The following is a 20,952-nucleotide window of genomic DNA, read 5'->3' as shown; positions in this document are numbered from 1 at the left end:
AAAAACAACCCAACAACAAAAAACCCCCAAGGTTTTACTTAAATCAGTTTTTAAACTTCAGATCCTAAAAAAGACTACATAATTACCAGGGAAACGCTGGGTGCCTATTGAGTTTTTCTGGATTTGGTTGTTTTAGTGTTTGCCAGCCCTTGCCCCAGCCCTGCAGGGGTGGGGGGGAAGCAGCAGAGCCCCCCTTTTTCACCTGGAAAAATCAAACACAGATCCCAGAGCCTGGGAGCGGGTCAGGGGAAGCAGCAGCAGCCCCACAGCTACCGGCACGGGCTCGGGGCCACCGGCCCGCGGGGACTGTAAACATCTCCGCTGCGTTTATTGGCAATTACCGCTGAAGGTCACACATCAGCAGCGGGCCTAAATTCCAGGAAAAAAAGCTGTTCTTATGTAACTGCTGCCTGAATGTTGGCAGGTGCCCAGCGGAGCAGCTCGCTGCAATGTGGCTGGGAGGGGGGGAAGGAGAAAATAAATAATAAAAAAAAAAAACATGGTGGGGGTGGGGTGGGGGAAAGTAGGACATCTCCCAGGCACATTCAGCATCCTGAGCATGCCACCTGCAGGTCAGCACCAACACTTCTCTCTCCTTTTTAGTCCATAAAATATTAATGTGCTTCTCTAGGATGTATGCACTTCAGTGCCCAAGACTCACGCTGCAGGTGGAAACTGGGCCACGGTGTCCCCAGACGCTGATCCGGACTGGGGAGAGCGGATGGGAATGTCGCGCTGCAAACAGCAGTGCCTCGATGGGGAGGGAGCTGTGCTGCCAAGGCTGCCCTGGACCACAGGGAACCCACGGTGGAGATCACCACCTCAACTGGAGTTGTGAAACACTGCAAAAATCTGCATTTGTATCATGCCTGGACTTTGTAGCGGGTTGAGGATTGAATTAAAAGTAAATTGAGCTGTTGTGTCTAATTACAACCAGGGTTTTGTTATCACTGTTGTGCAGAGATTCACGCTTGATGGCACTCGAGAAAAATTTACCTTGGCCCTGAACCTCTTCTCCAGGAGACCAGCATAGTCAACAGGTCCATCAAGAACAGGATTCCAGCGGTTCCAGCCCAGCAAGGAGTTGATCAAAAGAGACTCCCCGAGGGCTTTTATAGACAACAGGCCAGTGCCCTGCCGTGGGGATTTCTACTGTCCTTATTACTCCAGACACCCGCGCAGAGGCAATGTTAAGACCAGTCTACCTAGCTCTGCAGCTCGAGTCAGAACCTTTCAGTTCCTTATGTCCACCTGATGCTCCGGAGCCAGAGAAACAGGAGAGAAACCCCGATGTAAACCAAAAAGACAGGCTCTGAGGACCCAGCTCCCCAAGATCAGGACAAAACCAACACAACCATGCTGCAAGCAAGGTGTGAAATGGTTTCCGATGGTTTTGGTTTTCTATCAAAACAACTTGTGCTTTTCATCCATCTTTCAAGATGCCTTTTCTGCCCTTTATTTTAATACCAGTCTTACACAGCCCCTATCCCAAAGGTCTGTGCACTTCTCCAAGTTTACAGGAACCTGAATGTTTTGGAAATGCTGCAAGATGACTCTCAGTATATCCGAATGTCTGTCCCCAGAAGAAAAACCTTTCACAGGAATCATGCCACAACAGCGGATGCTGCAGAGTTGAAAAAACTCATACAAGAACTTTAAGATGCTATCGCCATACTTCTGCTACACCAGACCTCGGTCCTCAGACCAGAGTAACAGATGTTGGAAACAAGCACCACACTCTTCTCCTGGGAAAACTCCAGTTCCTTCCTGTCCCTCCTTCCCCACAAAAAGGGAATTCCAGATGAACTCCTCAATAGAAACCACGTGAAGTAGGCCAACAGCATTAAACCATACTACCCGTCTCCTTCCCTTCCCCAACGCTTCTCCCACGCTGCAGCCGCTCCAGCCACCCCGGCTCAGCCCGGCATTTGCAGGGGCTGCTGCCGACCTGAGGTCGCAGTTCACCATCCTTCCTGTTCGGCGGGGGATTTCCTACCACCGAGGTGAATTCCAGCATTATTCACCCACTGAGACAGGCACTCCCTTTCTTCACTCACAAAAATGTTAAGGGGGACTGCAACGCCAATTTTCCACCACGACTTTCAGTAACAAATGCATGGACCTCCTGGCATTTTTAGTACCTTTTTATTTTGGACCCACCGCTCACTGGAATTACCCTGCAGTAAACAAATAAGACATACAAATCAACCTATGCCTACAGTCACAAATACTATGAAATCATGTCATTAAACTGTTACTTTAATAGAGTTTTTCCCTGAGGGAATACAGAGCATTTCAGCCAATCAGAAAAACTAAGGTATGCACAGTTCAACAGAATAGGAAGTTAATAATTTCACTAATAATGAAGGTTTCTGTATTCTTTGCCCTAAATGTTTAGAATTTCCAGAGTTGACAAGGGAAAAAAACCCCCAGGATTTCCTTTGAGACTTGTCAGTGGTTCAAGCCCTGTCCGAATCCCTTTCTGTAAGCAGCCAGCAGTGCTCGTTGCCGATGGTTATAAACACACCTGCTTCCTCCCCGCAGTTGCTCCATTGAGGAGCAATAAAGTTCCTCCTTTGCAGCCTCCAGACCAAATCCTAAATTGCTCTGCATGCTCTGGCTGATTTATTGCAGGTAAAGACAGGACACTATAGCCAGAAACTGAAGGGGAAAGAGTTCTGTATTATGACTTAATTTGCAATTAAACAATTCAAGTTTCTGTCTGAAGTCTCTCCAAGATATAATTACACATATACGTGCTATTCTGGGAAGCTGCAGCACCACAATCTAAGGGGTCCAGTGCCCGATGGAAACGTTCATGTGCTACAGATTAGCTTCTAAAAAGGCACCTCAAATAAGAGGAACAAAATCCTGCTTTATAAAAAACAGAAAAATAACTACAGCAGAGGTTAGACACAACAGCACCTCTGTAATGATGTAACACCAGAAGTTTGGTGTGAAGCTTGTACTTGCACCTGGGATGTCTCCTACTAGCACAGGTTGGAGGTGACAACAGTAAATGGACCTGTGCCACACACAACGCCGTCCTTTGGTCCAAACCCCAATGCCTACCCTCCACAACCCACCCAACAGCTATCTCCTGCACATGGGAACGGGAAGGGCACACAGAGAACTTCCACCGACAGACAAAAGGGCGATGCTCTAGGAAGCCCCAGATGAGGATTTTCTGATAAAGAGAGCTTTTCCTTGAAGCTGAAAGTGGTGATAGAAGACCCGTAAAATTTTGCTTAGGAAAGGTACCTCAGACACTGGCTGGACCTTCTGCTCCAGCCTGGAGAGGGACCACAGTGCACACCGGGGTGATGGTGATGGCACTGACCAGCAGGGCACATCAGGGCCTGAGCACCCCAACCAAAAGCCAGGTTAAAAAACAACCAAAAAAGCCACAATTCCAGTTTGCTCTTGCGAGGAATTCTGCTCCTTCCCTCCCCTAAAAGCCCTGCTGAACAGAAAAGGCCCTCCAACGCAGCCCTGGGCTACGTGTACACTTTTTGGTCTACTTTTGTGACAAACAGTTTGGATTTCAAATTCGGTTCAACAGGCAGGGTCCCCCAATACTATTTCATTTTCAGAATGAAGTTTACCCAGTGAATTCAACTGAACAATATCAAAATTAACAGGCTCTACAGAAAGCCATTTATGGCATACTTCGTTACCTACTCTATCAAATCAACAGCAAGATCATTTTAAGCCTTCTAAGTGGTTGAATTTTGTTCCAAATAAAAGGTTGGCTTGGAGGAGAATGCAGGAAACAAAGCACAGAAAGGAAAATATTTCTTTTCTTTTTTTCCCCTAGTAATTCAGTAAAATAAGGTGCTAGTCAATCACTTTCTCAGTATTATACATTTATGCAAAAAGAATCTCAATTTTAGCACCCACACATGGGGTTTTTTTGAGCTGGATGAGGAAGTTGCAGCAGCAGAGACAGCTCAGCTCCTTCCCTCCACCCCATGCACCAATGCCCAAACCAGACGTGCCACTTTTAAAAGTCCTTAGAAAGCTTAATTTCAGTTACACTGAAAGTTCTCACTCAAATATGGCTTTTCCACCCGTAAAACAGCTACATACAGCATAAACACAGCCCGGGCTGTCGCGCTGCCAACTGAAGGCATGTTTTTTGATGGTAGGAAGCTTTTCACACCGAAATAGCTTCAGAAGTCAGTAATTTTCATAGGGTTACACCACACCGCTTTCACAACACATCTGAACGTTTTACGTGGCTTTAAACACCAAACCTGACAAAGAAGCAACAGGAAGGACAGCGAGATGCTTTGATGAATTGCATGACTGTCACCTTTTTCGGTAAAAAACAGCACTAGGGATAATGCCCAAGGACGCAGCCCTGCCTGCAGCCCGCTGCGCTGTGCCCTGGGACATGAGTACCAGCTCTCCATGGTCAGCAGGAGAAGACACCTCATTCAGGGTCTTCTCCAGCTGCCTTTTGGCATGTTGTTCCAACTTCTGCACCAACACTATCAAACCTCAGTATTTCGTTTTCCAAACAAAGAGCTTGTTCGCTGACGACATGGTAATTGGGGCTGAGTGCTAAACGCTGATGTTTTAATGGTGCCTGCGGGAGTTGATCCTTCAGAGGTGCTCAGATCTGGTCCTAAACTTCATGGGATCTACTATGGCACCAGATGACTGCAGGCAGCCAGGAATCGTAACTGCATTCGGACAAATACCCCGAGTAATGACATACGGAATTAGTTATGGTAACTACTCCCAACGTAGACACAACAGCAGACTGAAAACTCAACTATTTCACTGACACAGGCATACAAATTGGAAAGCTCAGTACTGAAGAGACAACAGGACAGACCACAGGGCTAGTCATAAAACAAACACCATAGAAACAACACTGTAGAAAATAAATAAAATTAAAACCTCAGCATTATCCAATTCAATGGTAATCTGCCAGAAGAGAAAGAAGGGGAAGAATTGAAAGCAAGCATTAGTAAGAGAAATTACAAATCAATTTCACGTTAGGATCTTATAAATCATTTAACACTTTAATGCTGCAATCCAACATCGTATTTTACAGTGGGCATGAGTAACATTTGCAAGCACCGGGATGCGGTGGGTTAGGGAACTGGCACTGCTGGAAGCACTGTGCCAGGCAGCACTGGGGGCAGGATGCGCCCTGGCTTTGTTCCTCTGCCAAGTGACAAACCACGCGGGCTGGCTGACCGAGATCCAAGAACTTCACCCTTGGGCGTAAGAGTCATCACCAGTATAAGCTGTGAGCAGCACTAGGAGTGCAGAGGCTGGATTTCCAGTTTGCGAAGAGAAATGGAGCTTTAAAACGCAAGTCCTGCAGAACTGAGGCTAATCATCTGCTAGGCACCCACAAAGACATGTATGAATGACAAGTTTCAGCAGAATAAAAAACTTGGGTCTAGCCTACACTGTCAATGTAGTAAAGTTTTCTGCCTATTAAATATACCACAGTATGCTACCCATCACTGAGCGAACCTGAGCGTGTGCCAAGATGAGGAGTCTTTAGCAATATGTAAAACTTCAAGCCTTCCCACAAGCTTCTGTACATCTGTGTTCTCACCACGGTTTTTGCATGCTGCAGAGGAATCCCAGCTGTTTAATGAAGGCCTTTGCTAATGGGAGCGGAGAGTGCTGCATTCTCATTACATTTCCCACCTACAAAAGGGACAAGCGCATGGGCCGGGAGGGTGTGCCATTTTTATAATTTGGGCTGGAAGACTAAGCGTGAGAGGAGTACTACCTTTTAATAAATCAGATTGTTCCAGTCAGCACCACATGGTATTACAGGAAAATCACACGCTGTGCCAAAGCTCCCATGGCACTCGGCTGCCAAACGCTACCTTGAAGCGGCTGCTGTCAGTTCTCTGAACACCTGACCCGCAAGCACTATTGCTTGCGTGACCAATATGCTGGTCATGAGAATAAGTTTTGCCACCTTTACGTACGTAGGGACTCCCGTATTTAGAATGGGTGCATAAGTTTTTTCTTCCCTCTCTTTATTTTAACACTCCAGAATGATTTTAAAAACAAAAGGTATTGCCTTTTAAGTGGTGACTAAATACAGTTATGTGAGTCACAAGGGAGAATAAATATGATTGCACTTCTCACAGCCAGACAGTAAAAGCTGTTCTACTACTACTAGCAGTCTATCTGTAAGCAATCAGCTGCTTTTTCCTATTCGGAAATCCACTTCACAGGCAAGCGTATTCTTGTCTTGTATTATGTAACTGATCTACTGTTTCAGAAATTAATCCATTTTCTACACTTTTGAAGAAGATTTTTAGTCTGAGTGGATGTAGTAATCTTAACTATTTTCTAGAACTACTGCTTCACCCAAGTTGGCCAAATAAAGTCTAAGGAATTCCTGTAAATTAATTAATTTCCATTTAGAAAAATGGGAGTGGCACATTGCATTTAAAAGAAAAAACCCTCAAAGCGCTCATTTAGGGTTTGTTGGAGTATAGTGTATATATATATGTATATCATCCACCCCTTCTAATACTGAAGGTAACCTTGGACAGTCTCTCTTGGCTGTTTTTAACAGGAGAACGTACACTGATGTGCTAACAGTGTAGAACTAAATTTATGATTACACTTATGCGTCAGGCAAGAGGAAACGTCAGCACTCTATACGCGTTAGAGGATCACCTAGCCTGCCTCCCTTTTGCAGGAGCAGACTGATCTCTGCAGGCTACAACCAGTCCCCTTCCAGATCTACAACCGGTCCCCTTCCAGATCAGACTTGCACTGTCGCAGATGTCTTACCAAAGGGACCCTGAGGAGAAGACAGAAGGTCTTCACAGGGCTTCATCTTGTGCTGTTAGAACCAGCACACGATCTGGCCACTTCAGCAGAGGAGGACAATCAGCTGAAGGGTAAGAAACCTACAGCTGCTGCCCTTTCCTACCTGCCCTGCTCCCCTTCTCATCCTACATCTATATACTTCTCTCTTGCACTAGGATTAGGGCATTCCCCCAAAGTCAATGAGTTTATTCAAAAATACTGCTACTGCAAAGTGGAAAAAAAAATGATAAAAAATCTCCATGTAGGCCTGCAGGTGTAGGACACAGCAGCAGCTGGGGCTGGGAGGTGGGCTGGACCTCTGTCATCCAAGAGGCAGTGGCAGCATGTGAGGAAAACGTTCCCTGACAGGGCAGGGAGCACAGTGCCGGCCATCCCTGCCCTTTGGGCATTTTCCTGGGAGTCTCCTGCCATGTGCTCAGCTGGGTGTGCTTGGTAACACCCGCACGTGGGCACCTGCACACCCACTCCTCACTCGCTTGCTCTCCCTTCTCTGGGTCCCTGCGCTCTGCGGTGCCAGCGCCTGCCTCTTGCTGGTCCGTGTTCTGCTCCTGCGCCCCCCTCGTCTCCAGCTAGGCTAGGCAAAGCAGAGTTCGTGTGTGACATCCCGGCTGGCCAGTCAGCGTACTGATGCTATGAGTTCCTCTGCCTTCAGAGTTTCTCCCTCCCTTCTGGCTACAGCTATAGCTACAGCTATAAACTTATTATTATTATGAAACTGTCCGACCTCTAAAGTTTTTGCCTTTTTGTGCGGCAAATCTAGCACTCTGCAACAGCTTTAAACCCTACTGCAAGTGAGAACTGAACATGAGCCACCATCTGCTCCTGGGTACAGCCTCCCAGTTGCAGCAAGCATCCTCCCACGCCACTGTTTCCCCCAGCCCCAGCTGCATATTCCCAGTTGCTCACCAGTACACTCACTGGGAGGGTATCTTGCTCTGTGCACCTACCGTGTGTCGTGGTAATGAGCCAGGTTGCTCAAGATACCTTCAACTAGGATTTTGAGACTGACTGTAGGAAGGTTTAGACACACAAACATATGGGCATATAAACTTCTGATGCAAGTGGAGAGTAAGTCTGTACCTACAGAAAAATGTTCTCAACAGGACACAGGAGTTTTATGTAGGAAAGGGAAAGAAAAAAAAAGCACCACAGGTGGGTGTACAGACAGTTTCCATCTATAATTCACAAGATGATGACTCAGATGTATATAAACTACAAAATACCCTTTTGTTGCAAGGTTACGTGACCTGACGAAGAGTCACCTAGGACCCAGAAAGCAGATAAAGGGTTATATCCTTCATAAAACTGTAATGAAATTAGATATTTTTTACAGTGCCAGCTACTGCAGTAATTAGACTTAAACTTGCAAGTCTAAAGTAGAAAAAACAATGGAAACAAGCTCACCTTTCAAATTACATTTGAAGCTATTAGTTGACTAAAAATATTTTGCTTCTGATCCAGCACAGAAGTGCTTACATGTACAAAACACAGCTTGAAAGACTGAGAATTTTATTTTCCTTTACTGAATAATAAAGACAGTGTTTAACACAGAACGATGAACTGTAAATTACGTTACCTTTTCTCCATAGCCTCTGTCTTTGGTCATCATTTCCCTGAGCGTCTGTAATACTTTAATACATAGTTTCTCCTCATTCTCCTCTAGCAGCTGTTTAGTATGCTTTATTAACCTGAAAAGACCAATCAATCACAGCTTGTTTTAGTACTATTATTCTAAAAATAGGGTAAGATATACATGGCTATCTTACTTAATTGGTTTAAGCTGCAAACAAGTTTTATTATCATACCATTATACAACCATCTTGGGAACATTCTCTCAAGATTAACATTTAACCAGCTATCATGGGCTTTAGTGAAGTCGCAAAGGAGGTGGTCCCTGGGCAGGAGGACAGCCAGATAAAACCTTCTGACTACAGGAGAAAGGAGGCAGGGGAAGGGGCAGTGGGATTTCAGACCTGACAGTCCTCCAGAGCATGCACTTAACAGTAAGAAAGAAAACTACTCCACATACTACTTCAATAAAAAACATACTGAGAGTCCTGGAGAGCGCAATTAGAAAGCCATCCTACCCAGCATTTGTTACTTGCGCTGGTACCTAGTTTCCATAAACTGTATATAACCCAGCCCCCTCCAGGAGGTGATCAGAGAAGCTGTTCTGAATTGCCCTCTAAATGACCTTCTAATCTTTCCTTTTCCTTCCCTCTAAATGTGGGCAGTGTCTGCGTTAGATGATGCATGTGATAACTGATTCTGACATACTTCCCCAGCACTAAGCACTACAAGACCAAGTACCCTGCAAACGTTACTAGGGTTGAAGGCAGGTATCAAATAACAGGGACCAGCTGAATTTTTTTTACTCATTTATACTACCATTGTTCATAGCATTTGCATCCTGCAGCAAATGCAGAAATTTTTAAGCATTAGCTGTGAGAGCATATCAAGCAGTCTCTCCCCATTCCCAAGGGCAGGGTTTTTTTCTTCTCCAAGGGCAAACTTCATTTACCATACTATGAAATACTGTGTTTTACAAGTATGTCAAAGCATATCAAGTATTCACCAAGCTGGGTAAGAGCACACCGCTCCATAGGGCGTTCAAAAATTGGGAAAAAGCAAAACATAACAAAAACCTTCCCAATACGCCAGACTTGGAGACAAGACTTACTTGCAAATGAAACCTCCGCTTTCACATTTCCTCCTTGCATCCGTGTTTTCTGGGAAGAGCAGTTCAGGCCTGTGAAGCACATCTACCAGTACTGACAACTCTGCCTGGACAAGAGGACGTAGGCGATCCTCTAAAGCTGATACTATGTCCTAGAATACAATCGTATCAAGATTTTAAACTAACATAACATACATATACATTTATAGGCAAATTAATTTTACAGATCACAAAAGAGGGACAGGACACTTAGGTCTGTCCTGCCTGAATAAACTAGATTAAAGACCTCAGAGTTTGGTCAGATTAGACTTTTAATAGTTGTCGTTAAGAGGGGAGGCCTGATTCCCAGCAGTCCCCTAGACTACTCAGTTTCCCGACCCTCCACATCTTTGTTGGTGCTTTTGTTGATATACAAGAAAGATTCAGAGCTGCACTGAAACTGTGTGATAATGATCAGGCTGTTTGTGCTTACAAGAACTGACAAAAAAGTGTTACTGTTAAAATTATGCAAAAATAGAATTATCTCCCTTTCCCTCAGTGTTTGGAAAGTTGTAATTACCTTAAAAATGAAAACACATTTATCCTAATACTTAAGCAGAAAATGCCGAGATACCTATGAAGCCAGAGAGGAAGTTTAATCAAATTGAAATGGACAAATAGGGAGAAGCTATTTCAAGGAGACGGGGTTGGGCAGTGTTTTTACATTACATAATATATTTTTACATAAAGCTGGAAAAACTTTTGACCAGAGAATGAATCTTCAAAGGATAAAGGCATCATTCAAGGTGAATTTCATTTGGTATAAAAAAAGGCCTTATTGAACTGTCTTCAGATCTGAACATCGAATACAGCTCTAACACATCAGTCCTTACTTCTAACGTGAAATACTATGTTTAAATAGCCTTTTAGCAAAACCAGTATGGGAATGCACACATTTTTGTTTCAGGGAATGACTGTGGCTGCACCTGGTTCACTAGGAACCCAGACACCTATTTACTTCAAGCTCTGCAGTGGTCTCCAGGCAGGGCTGTGACACCTTCGGTTGTACAGAGAGTTTTAGCATATAAGGAGCAAAGCACTGGAGCAGTTTGGAGGGCTGTGACGATGAGAAAATTCCTGTCTTATCAAAGGAATATTACTAATGGTGGAACAAGAATACTTCAAGTACCACTAGTTTTAAATACCAACATCTCCTAGGGCAAGTACTTCTATACCCATTAGCTGTGCACGTTCAATTACCTGTCTTGATACAAAGGTTTACTTAATTTTATATACAGTATTACAGTAGTATTCAGCATCAGCTAAGTTGATTACCATGTGGCATTTTGACTAGTTAATTCCCAAATGTCCTTCTACTTAGTAAATTCCTCCTTTTGTGTAGGCATGCAAGTAAATGCTTATCAAAGGAGGAAGGGGTGCTGGGTAGTCACCTGTAATCTTTCAATTATGTTTCGATAATCCCTGGAAGCAGCGAGCACCGAATCTCTGCGGGCAGCATTCCTTGCAGTCATTCGCCAGTTCATTGCAGTCTTCTGTACAATGTTATGAGATTTCAGAAAGAGATTGTTGACCTGACTGTCCAAGTCTACAGGAATTGCAATTGCTCGGCTTTTTGCTGCAAAAAGCAAAAGTTAGTGAGACTGGACTCCCTGAGCCCACGCATTACAGCCAATGCAAGAACCAGACAACCTCCAGCTGCAATTCCTTCCATAGTCTCCTTCACGTACATGTCACACAACATGATGCTCAGTCCCTGCAAAATGGCTCAGACCTCAGTGTGGCGTTACGTTTAAAGGCTTTCATGCCTCAGAGCTGTTTACTGTCTATAAAGTGCGGGAGCAGGAATCCATCCTTACTCTCAACAACTCACGCTAACACACACGTACACCTGCCTAACAGAATCTGGCCTCATATCCAGTACAAGTTACTCTTCTTGCTATTACAAGTGGAGCAATTTACTAGGAGGAGTGGCACAAAACTATTTTCTTGTTGCAGATCAACAGAACTGCAGAGAGTTTTGAGGTTAAATGGAGAAAGCACTTCAGGTTACAGTGACAACACCTATTGCTCAACCCTGACAATACATTAACATAACTCTGGATTTGTACTATCCCTCAGCTCCAAGTTATCTTCAAGTGGCACCTCCGGGAAGTAAACTGCGCTTTCTTTTTGGAAGGATGACATATAAGCAGCAAATACTGGATGACTATGTTTGCAGCAGTTAGTCCTGCTTACACCCATTTCTTACCTACATCTGAGAGGACCCGAATGCAGCTTTCCACCGACGCCTTTTGGCTTGGCATTAACCAGTTGCAGTGGTACACTCTGAACACGCCTTGAAGCAACTGTACAAACACAGGCTGGCGAGTCTAGAACACAAGGTTAAGGGAAAGGACATCAAACCCATTGCACCGTACTGAGATAAATCAGCATCACCCTGAGGTAATACCGGTTACCAGCTTCAGCCATGAGTCTCTGCACACCAGTCATTTCTAACTGGTCTGCATCCACCTGTTAGGCAACTTCATGTTGTAGGCAGCACATCTACCACACAATCAGCAACCGAATGGCAAGGGTGGGAACAAACGCTGGAAGGGAAGCATTAAATAGATAGCTTTTAAAGCATAAAGCCTTAGTAATTGAAGCTTGACTAAGCAGAGGAAATAAGCAGTCATCTTCATCTGTGTAATCAGAGTTATCAGCAAACCTAGCATACAGAGACTCTTCTTTTAGCATTGACCAGTAGCTGACTCAATAGTCCACAGGTAAATGGGTCTTTGCTTTTGGCTAAATGACAGCACAGCTCCAGAGCTGAAAAGTCATCATTTCGAGTATTGTTAGCTGGTATCTAATTTACTGAAGAAACGAGCTGTGTGTTTGTTATTTCCGACACAGGTAGTAGTTAGTGGTAAATGCTACAGCTGCTATGGATCAGCCAAAATTAAGGCGTGGGTTTTAGCCCTGTATTTCACAAGATGGTCTTCCACTATAGATAGGTGAGCTACTCCAACACACATGCACGAGCTCTGTTCTTTCATCTTTGCAACATCCCAGTGATAGTGACCAAAACTCCCTCTTTGGTTTTGTACAGTAATTACATCACAGAACAACTAATTTATTTCACCTGTAGAGGAAGGGGTATTTTAAATATTTCAAATGAACCTATGTTGAGAGGGAATACCCTGCATCCCTGTGCCTGCTAGCTACGTAATGTTTCTATCAGCTAAGTGAACTACACCACAGTGCAAAGCCCACAAGACTTAGGAACCAGTGAAAAAATACCTCTTGTATTCTGGTCAAGATTAATGCCTGTTTGTAAGAAAAAAGGGGAGTTAGATTTAAAAGCCAAATCTATTTCATTAATTCATCAAATAACACTATTACAAAATGTAGAAAAGGAGAATCAAAATTCAAGAACCAAAAATTACTAAGAGGCAAATACTATTATCCTTACTAGAAATAAGCCAAACACCAAAACCATGGCAGACTGTATTCTCCAAAGGCACTGAAAATACCTGCACTTTCAGATTTAAGCCACCCACATATTCCTTCCAGTTCACATTTAAAGACTTTTCAGTCTTGAAAAGCTTCAGAGATGTTTCATTTGCTTAAACTAGGTCAATAAATCAAGTAAGAAATGTACTTCATGTCCTCCAACTACACTTGTGAAGGAAGGCCTTGGGCAGCAGCACCCTTAGGAGGCAAACAGGCTAAGCAGTACTTGTTAAGGAGGGGAAGTTTTGGACAGCTGTTCTTTGAAAAGACGTATTTATGTTCTCCTAATTTTATATTATTTGAACTGCATGACAGATGTACAAGGTGTTCCTTGAACAAGCAAGGCCAGCCCTGACTCCAAGGAGGTACAATTTGAGTCGAACAAGCCATAACACGAACAAGCACGAGACAAGAAGAGGCTCGCACGGGAAGAAGGAAAATGACAGGGTGCTGCAGAAAGGACAGGGAGTGACTGAATCCAAAGGCAACGCCAAGGAGAGTGACAACAGTCAGTCACCTCTGGAGACAATGGCATCAGATCAGGCAGCAGCAGCTGCAGACTGCCCTGCATCATCTCAGACAGAAAGGAAAAAGCCCACCGAGAGGAGTCATGTACGACATGTATGAGTGATGTACCAGCTAGGTGGTCCCATGGGCTGTACTCCTCAGGTGGGAGAGCCCCTAGTTACGGGCAAGAGCCCTGATCAGCAGAAAAAGGAAGATAAGCAGAGCTTTTAACTTAAGAGATGCAGAAGGAAGGTAAATCTAGGACAAGACAACAACACAGCTATCAGGTGAGATGGTAACAAAGAGGTGAGATAAGTTACTTCAACCTGCTAGACAGAGGGAGAGTTCGAGAAACTAAAGAAAAACTGCTGACATAAAATTAACAGATGGCTAGAATATGACGGTAAGGAAGCGTATTCAAATGCTGTACGCTCAGAGACACAATTAAAAGCATGACAGCCAAGGTTCACGGTACAGAGGGAAGAGAGAAGGGCAGAGCCCCAGGGACACCGCTAACTTGATCTCAATTTCTCTTTTCTTTTGATGAAGGTTTGACAAACTAGCATAGAGGCTGATACTGCAGTAACAGCAGACATTTTAAAGTCACACGAGGAGCAAACAACTGCTCACGCTCAGACTCGCACGAGCCCAAACACAGCCGTTGCTGCTCTCCACGCCCCCACAGGTGATGCCCGCTGTTTGGCAATTGAAGGGTGTTCGAGTCCATCTCAAACGCTGCTCTGCTGCTTTCAGTGTGCCTATGTCCACGCCTGAATAAGGAGGGCTGTCTAACCAAAGAGTTGGTTAGATCAGGCTGGCCACTGACCATCCAGACATGGGTTGAGTACCCGTCCTGACTCCAGGAGGGCAGAGATGCCGGCAATCATTAAGACAAAAGCAGGAACACTGTTGCTCACCCCAAGCAGAAAGAAGCCTTTACCTGATGCACACTCACACAGCAGTTTTACGTACACTTCCCTGGAGCACTGCACTCACCATGCTCCAAAGGGCTAGCATGAATTCTTTGATGAGGGACTGACACATCAAATTGCCAGATGCCCTTTACGGCCTCTTTTGGGAACCAGATGCCAGTCACATTCAGTTGCAGACCTGGAGTTTGTACTGTGAACCACTGCCTCTAGCACGATGAGGTTGCATCAAGTTTCAACAACTACCATACTTAAAACTTCTGAAAGACCTGCCAGGCACCTGACCGCTCCACCCACACTCCTCCCAAAAAGTTATTTATGAATAAAAGAATGATGTTATCTTTGTGCTGAAATACAAATATTAGGGCAATGTCCTGACACTGCTGTTCTGCAGTGGAAATCTTTACCTTCTGTCACTTTACAAACGTTTCAAGCTTCTCCATATTTCCCCAACTTTTGAATAACAGAAAAAAGTTACCCAGCTTAATGAAACATACTAGAGCTTTGGGAAATGTTTTGGTTTTGGAATGTTTTTGTTTTTAAAGGAAATTAGAATCTTCCTATAAAAACATGTTTTCTTTAAACAGTCACGTCTGCAGCCTCTGTAACGTAACACCTTCCTCCTGGCTGGAAAGCTTGCCAGCAAAGCTTTATCTCCCCTCTTCATGGCACTCTGGAGAACACCGTGATGCCATGCTACTGCTTCACCACTGCTAGACAGCTGGCATGCCAAACCATTGCTGAACAAAACTGCTTGTTTGTTCTCCTGCACCTGCCCACATCATCTTACCCAACTGCATTCTGATCTACGGCTGCAAAGAGGATGACCAGAGCCCTAAGGTGCAACTGCAACACAGAACAGGAACAAATCCTTCATTCCCCCATTTGCAGTGTGATTTTCTCACATGGAACCTGACAATGACACATAGAAACTGTCTCCAAAAGACCTGTGTGGTCTCGGTGGTAGCACAGAGTTGAATCTACTAACGAAGTAATGTGGGATTTAGCTTCTCTAGAAAAATGGTTGTACTCTGACCTACAATTCTTTCCACTTCTACAGCAAAAGAAACATCCTGGTTGCAAAGGAACCATATTTGCTCCACCATTACAAACACATGTGTTTTGTTTTAACCGGTAAATGGAACCCAAATGGAATGAACATAATTGCACTGGCGGTGTATTTCCACTTCTCTGCCTTTCTACATTCTCCTACCTGCAAAGTAGTGCTCTGATCAGAGAACGGGGAACTGAAGAAAGTGGTGACTATACTCATCACGATTTCTGTAACATACTTCTCCAATATGGAGTCAGCGTGCTTTCTGTCGCTGGTGTTGTTACAAGCCTGCAAGACAATTCATCCTTAGGTCAGAAGCAGCTCAACCCAGTTAGACTAACAAGTGTTACCGACTGAAATCCTTGATTTTGCATTGTTCTAGTCACAGCAACACCCTGCCACAATATTTATGATGCTTGGATCTCTGGATTTCCAGCACACACAAAAGCAGAAGCCCGACACTTACTGTTCTAATGTGCTGGCATGTAGCACGTTTAGGGAAGAGGGGAAAAAAAACCCCATAGAGTGCCTTAGAGGAGAGAAAGTAGTAGGGTAGGGAGGACTGAGGTGTAATGCTTTCGTATGGGGAAATACTTGGAATCCCAGGCAAAAAGCCATAAGGCCAAACAAATGCCAAGCTTGGAAAAAATTTGTCCTGACCTGCCAAAAAACGTTGACTATTGCTTGGGAAGGAGCTCACTTATCCTGGCCAGAATAAGCAAGCCAGGTGGCAGAACAGAAAAAGGCATTAGACAAAGGAGCAGGGTGTGGGGCTTTTCTGAGTTTTTTTTTTTTTTTTCTTTTTACAAGGAAAATATTAATGTGTTCCATGGAATATGACTAATGAAATCCACAGGCATAAGGAAAAGAAGGCACTTAAAAAATCTGAAGGAACACAGTATTCGGGGTACTTACTGCCTTCATGCACTGTTATGTCTTATTCTTACTGCTCTATACTAAATAGGTTCATTTAGACTTTTTGAATTCTGTTCCTAATACAGAAATCATTACCCGACAGATGTCAACTAGGAAGTTCTCAAATAGCTTCCACATATGATTACTAGTGTAAATCTCCTTCATTTCTACTTCCGTGTCCACATAGCAATGATTCAAGAAGTTGATGTACGCAATTTTGACCTAGAAGTATAGAAAAACAATACCATTAAAAACCAAAAACCTGATTGGTATTATGAATGAATATAACGTCACACTAAAACTGCTATATAAATAATTTGTAATTCTACTTCTTCCTTTTATTTAAGCACTAGTGAAATTTAATGCCATGAATAGCAAGACATCATCCAATAAAAAAAAAACCATCAGGATTATTGCAGACCAAAACATCAGCATAATAATAATTTCCAGTTCTGCAGAACCATCTGTTCAAGGTTAGCAGCATACTCCATAAACCTCTCTGCCTCAAGAACCCTATAAAACCACCAAATACAACATCACATCCCCATTTTAAGAGCAAGGAAATAAGTATAAAAGGATTTAACTTTACTATCCAGATTGACTGGGGTTACCAATTGCAGAACCAGGGAAGGAATCCTGTTTCCCGCTCACAGCTTACTGTCCACCTGCACCACCACCCTCCCCAGGCCAGACCCAGCAGTATCAAATCTCCCTCACCCAAAATCAGCACGCTTCAAACACATACAGGCCAGTGCCTCAAACAGCCCTCACCTCAGGGATGCAATCCTCATGGGTTACTACCCTAACAATATCATCCAAAGGAAGAAGGGAGTTGCATTTTATTTCTGTGTAGACATTTTTGCCTTCTGTGCACACAGCAAGCAGTTCTACTAAGTGGATGTGGTACATCAGTGGGCTGTTTTCATCCATCCGATCCCTCTCAGATCTCATCATCTGCACCAAAGTCTGGAAGGAGGCTCTGTCATTGTAAAACACTAGGACATCCTCTCCCGCATTCACCAGCTACCAAGAAAGAAAAACATTCCATCGGCAGATCAAAACCTGTACACATCCCCGCAGCATCCTCTCCTAATCTGTGGGCTGACTGTTACAGTGCAAACCCCAATTAGCTATTCTTTAGACACTTAAAAGGAGTGCAGCCCACCAAGTCAGCTGGGCATTCCTCTTGCACTGCCTTCATGGGATAGAGGGCTCGAGTATGACATTTTCTCTTAAAGAATTTACCACTTCTTAACTGCTGAAGAACTTCAAAGTCAGTCCAACTGACTGCTTAGACAGAAGCTGTGCCAAGAAGCTTGTGACTTTCCGTTGTGCTTTTTTTATTTCACATATATTGCCTCAGCTGACTTTTTAATACAGCTCGCTGCAGACATGCTGTTTTGGTCAGAGGAACGCCCCAGGCACACGCTGGATGGGAGGATTGCAGGGCTCAGTAATTCCACCCTTCCGAACAAACAGCGATTTTCCAAGGCTAGCGAGTGACACGTTAAGTCACACATTAAAGATTTCTATCAGCTTTGCATTTGAGACCCGGATGGCCACATTTTCAGACCTCCTGTAAAGACCATGAAGGGAAGGAGAACAAGCAAACCGAGACCTGCTTGAAGCCCTAAGGTAACCCCCTTTTCTCAGCAGCCGCTGACCCCCATGGAAACCGATTGCTGAGCACCTCGCAAACCCGACTCAGTGTTGAGAAGCTCATGAAACCGTTCTTGAACAGAACGACAGAATGTGGAAGACCTTCGATCAATCTAGTCAGACTAATTTAAGAAAGTCAGAGCTGGACAAATCTGATCCTTGGGCTCCCCCTGCTGAAGAGGCCAATTAAAAATCCTGTCAGATGAGTGAATACACTGTCAAACAGATCACATTTAATATCCAACTTAAAGGGATTTATTCACTTTTCTCTTACACCTTTCCCTTCTAGCATGACAGCCCCATTTCCCAGTTACTTACACCCCTGAAATTCTGAAGACCCTCAGACTTCTCCCCCTTCAGCACTGAAACAGCTAATTATGTATGTCTTGGTAAGAAAAGAAATTCCCAACAAAATACTATCATGGTAAAATTTTCCTTCTACATTAGTGATCTTGAAAATTAAACTATTTCTCTTCTAGCAAGTTTTGCTAGGGAAAGGCACTCTTTGCTTCATAAGCCTACCTTTACGCTGTTGTGTAGAGACCCAGAAAGTAATTTGCAAGTATCATTAATAACCAACCACTCGTTATACCTACAAGTAAAGAGCTCAGAAAGCATTCGGTCACAAAAAACCCTGTGCTTTCTGGTAGCTGCATGCTCTTTTTGCATTGTGAGAGCTAACTGTCAGCTTCTTGGCAGTCCCAGAAGCGAGAGGATCAATTTGTCACTTTTCACCAAATGGTATGTGAAAACTTCTGTTCAGACCTTGCAAATCTCTGCAGCTCTCACCTCAGCCATTACCATATCTTGGCATTTCTTAATGAATTTTCCTTCCGCCTTGACAATTGTCTGCAGGAACTTTATGTACTGAACATTTCTGCCATGTGTTTCAATACAGTGGACAAAGTGTTGAACAACGCGTTCATTAATCTCACTGCAAAGCTGGAAGTTGTTCATGAAAATGTGCTGCATTGTTACTGCTTCCAGAATCTAATGGATGAAAGAAAGAAATAAATTAGAAAATCAACAAACCACCAAACCCCCCCAGAGGTCAGGATAGAGTCAGCACTCCTGCAGGTTGCAGGAAAAGAACATTTCTGAGGACCTAATCTTTCAACACAACAGGTCGTATCTATGCCTATTTTTCAGTCCACCTCGCCTCTTGAACTTTCTACACTGAAGCGGTCCCAAACAAACAGATCTTGCCAATTTTTGAGGCTGCAGAATGAAAACAAAATGTGACCCCCTTCAACGAATCTTGCATCAGAACAGGCCCAGAGGCGATCACCAAGGACAAACCATTCTCTTTTCTTGCTAGAAAAAAAAATAAAATCATGGCATGAGGTTATTCTTACCCCTGGGTTAAGGAACAGGTTTATGTGCTTGTGCAGCAATGCCTGGTTCTGTTGGTTCCCAGCACAAAAGTTCTGTAAAAACTCGTGTGCAAGCTTCATGATCTCCTGCATCCTCGTGTCTTCAGCCTGTGATCGCATGACAAGTAAGATGGGGTTAAAAAGAATCTAAAGGTTCACCTTCAGGTGAGTACTGGATGAGCCGCAGCTCCAGCTCTGCAAGGGAACTGTCACGTCTCTCTCACACTCCAAAGAAAAACAAACCTCCACCCAGTTCACAGACATTAGGGATGAGTTTGGCCTGCTTCACAGTTTTAAAGATCATCAAAAATAACGACCATAATAGAAATTACAGTAGTTTATTCTCTAAAATTGCATACTCCACAGCCAAGCCTGCCAGCAACGTGCTTTAGTCACTTTTACACTTCTGAACATACCAGTACGTTGGCCAAACCACACATCACCACCTTGGGGCTACACAGGAAAAGTGCCATGTTCCACTCAAATGCATTTCAGCAGCGACAAATAGGTAGTTTGTGGCAAAGAAGAGATGGAAAGTTATTGCTGCAACAGTTAAGCCCGATTTATATTTACTGGAATCAGCATACTACTTGCATGCTTCCAAGTACAGCTCAGGAATCAGTGCCTTTCCTCTCACACCAGCATGGATTACCAGTCCACTGATGGTACAAAATGCAGTTTGGAAAATTAGTGTCTGCTTTTATTTTCAAGGAGTTTCATATACTTCTAACGGTGAAACACCTTCCACACTGCCTGCCCAATATGTACCCACATGTATGGGAGAGACAGGTGACAAGAAATGTTGGAGGGTGTTTATGCTGCTGACTTTTTAGCAAAATACGAAGCAAGACAGCTTGAGGCATAGCACTAACATTAATCAAAGCAACTGTCTAGAATTACTGGTTCTCACAAACCTGTAGAGTTTGGAACACAGGACAGCAGAGTGACCAGGAAAATGTGAAGAGCTCCCTCACCCATGCAATGCTAACTACCCATCACCTGTAACTAATGGGCTGGCAACGTGATGAACTTGGGGTGTGCTTCATCAACACACCACAGTGCTGTGCAAGCTCAGCCCATACAGTAACCCAGGCAAAGCGGGCTTCCAACCGCGCCGCCGCCCTGACACGGCCCACTATGAAAAGCAGACCTCACTGGGAGAGCCAGCTGGTATTTATTCATCTCTAAGGGAGAATTTGGGACTCTCCAGCTCAGGGGGTCTGTGTCTAACTACTGGGCAGACCTGCAGATAAATCCCATGGGGGATCAGGCAACCTCGTTTCCCTTAGTGTTCCCAGGACAGCTGTGACACAGCTGCCTCGCAGCAGTAACACGGGTCTTGCCTGCACCGATACAGCTCAGCTTCAAGGCAGCACAACAAAACCCCCGTGAAAAGCTGAGTTGAGCCTTGGTCTTACTCTGAGCTACGACTGACAAATACCTCTTCAGGACACAGTGCATAACACTCTTTATTCAAAAGACTTAAAATAAAGCTCATATAAGCTCCCTGTTATTTTT

At 44.0% G+C, this 20,952-nt stretch overlaps 1 protein-coding gene across 18 annotated transcripts in view; it reads right to left on the bottom strand.

The window, feature by feature from the left end:
• Window positions 1–20,952, bottom strand: part of ITPR1 (inositol 1,4,5-trisphosphate receptor type 1) — a 183,542-nt gene that overhangs the window by 74,073 nt on the left and 88,517 nt on the right. For 9 of the 18 annotated variants that reach the window (XM_037386283.1, XM_037386287.1, XM_037386290.1 and 6 more), the window contains 11 exons: window positions 19,417–19,542; window positions 18,851–19,051; window positions 17,174–17,425; window positions 16,499–16,624; window positions 15,647–15,775; window positions 12,785–12,811; window positions 11,751–11,871; window positions 10,933–11,117; window positions 9,506–9,654; window positions 8,402–8,513; window positions 4,909–4,935 (listed from right to left, as the gene is read on the bottom strand). In XM_037386283.1, coding sequence (XP_037242180.1) covers window positions 4,909–4,935; window positions 8,402–8,513; window positions 9,506–9,654; window positions 10,933–11,117; window positions 11,751–11,871; window positions 12,785–12,811; window positions 15,647–15,775; window positions 16,499–16,624; window positions 17,174–17,425; window positions 18,851–19,051; window positions 19,417–19,542 — 1,455 coding nt within the window. The remainder of the gene's footprint in view (window positions 1–4,908; window positions 4,936–8,401; window positions 8,514–9,505; window positions 9,655–10,932; window positions 11,118–11,750; window positions 11,872–12,784; window positions 12,812–15,646; window positions 15,776–16,498; window positions 16,625–17,173; window positions 17,426–18,850; window positions 19,052–19,416; window positions 19,543–20,952) is intronic. The other 9 variants (XM_037386288.1, XM_037386289.1, XM_037386297.1 and 6 more) reach the window with 3 other exon arrangements.

The sequence above is a fragment of the Falco rusticolus genome, chromosome 4, assembly GCF_015220075.1.
Source record: "Falco rusticolus isolate bFalRus1 chromosome 4, bFalRus1.pri, whole genome shotgun sequence".
Taxonomy (NCBI): Eukaryota; Metazoa; Chordata; class Aves; order Falconiformes; family Falconidae; genus Falco; species Falco rusticolus.
This window is presented reverse-complemented; position numbering and strand designations above follow the sequence as displayed.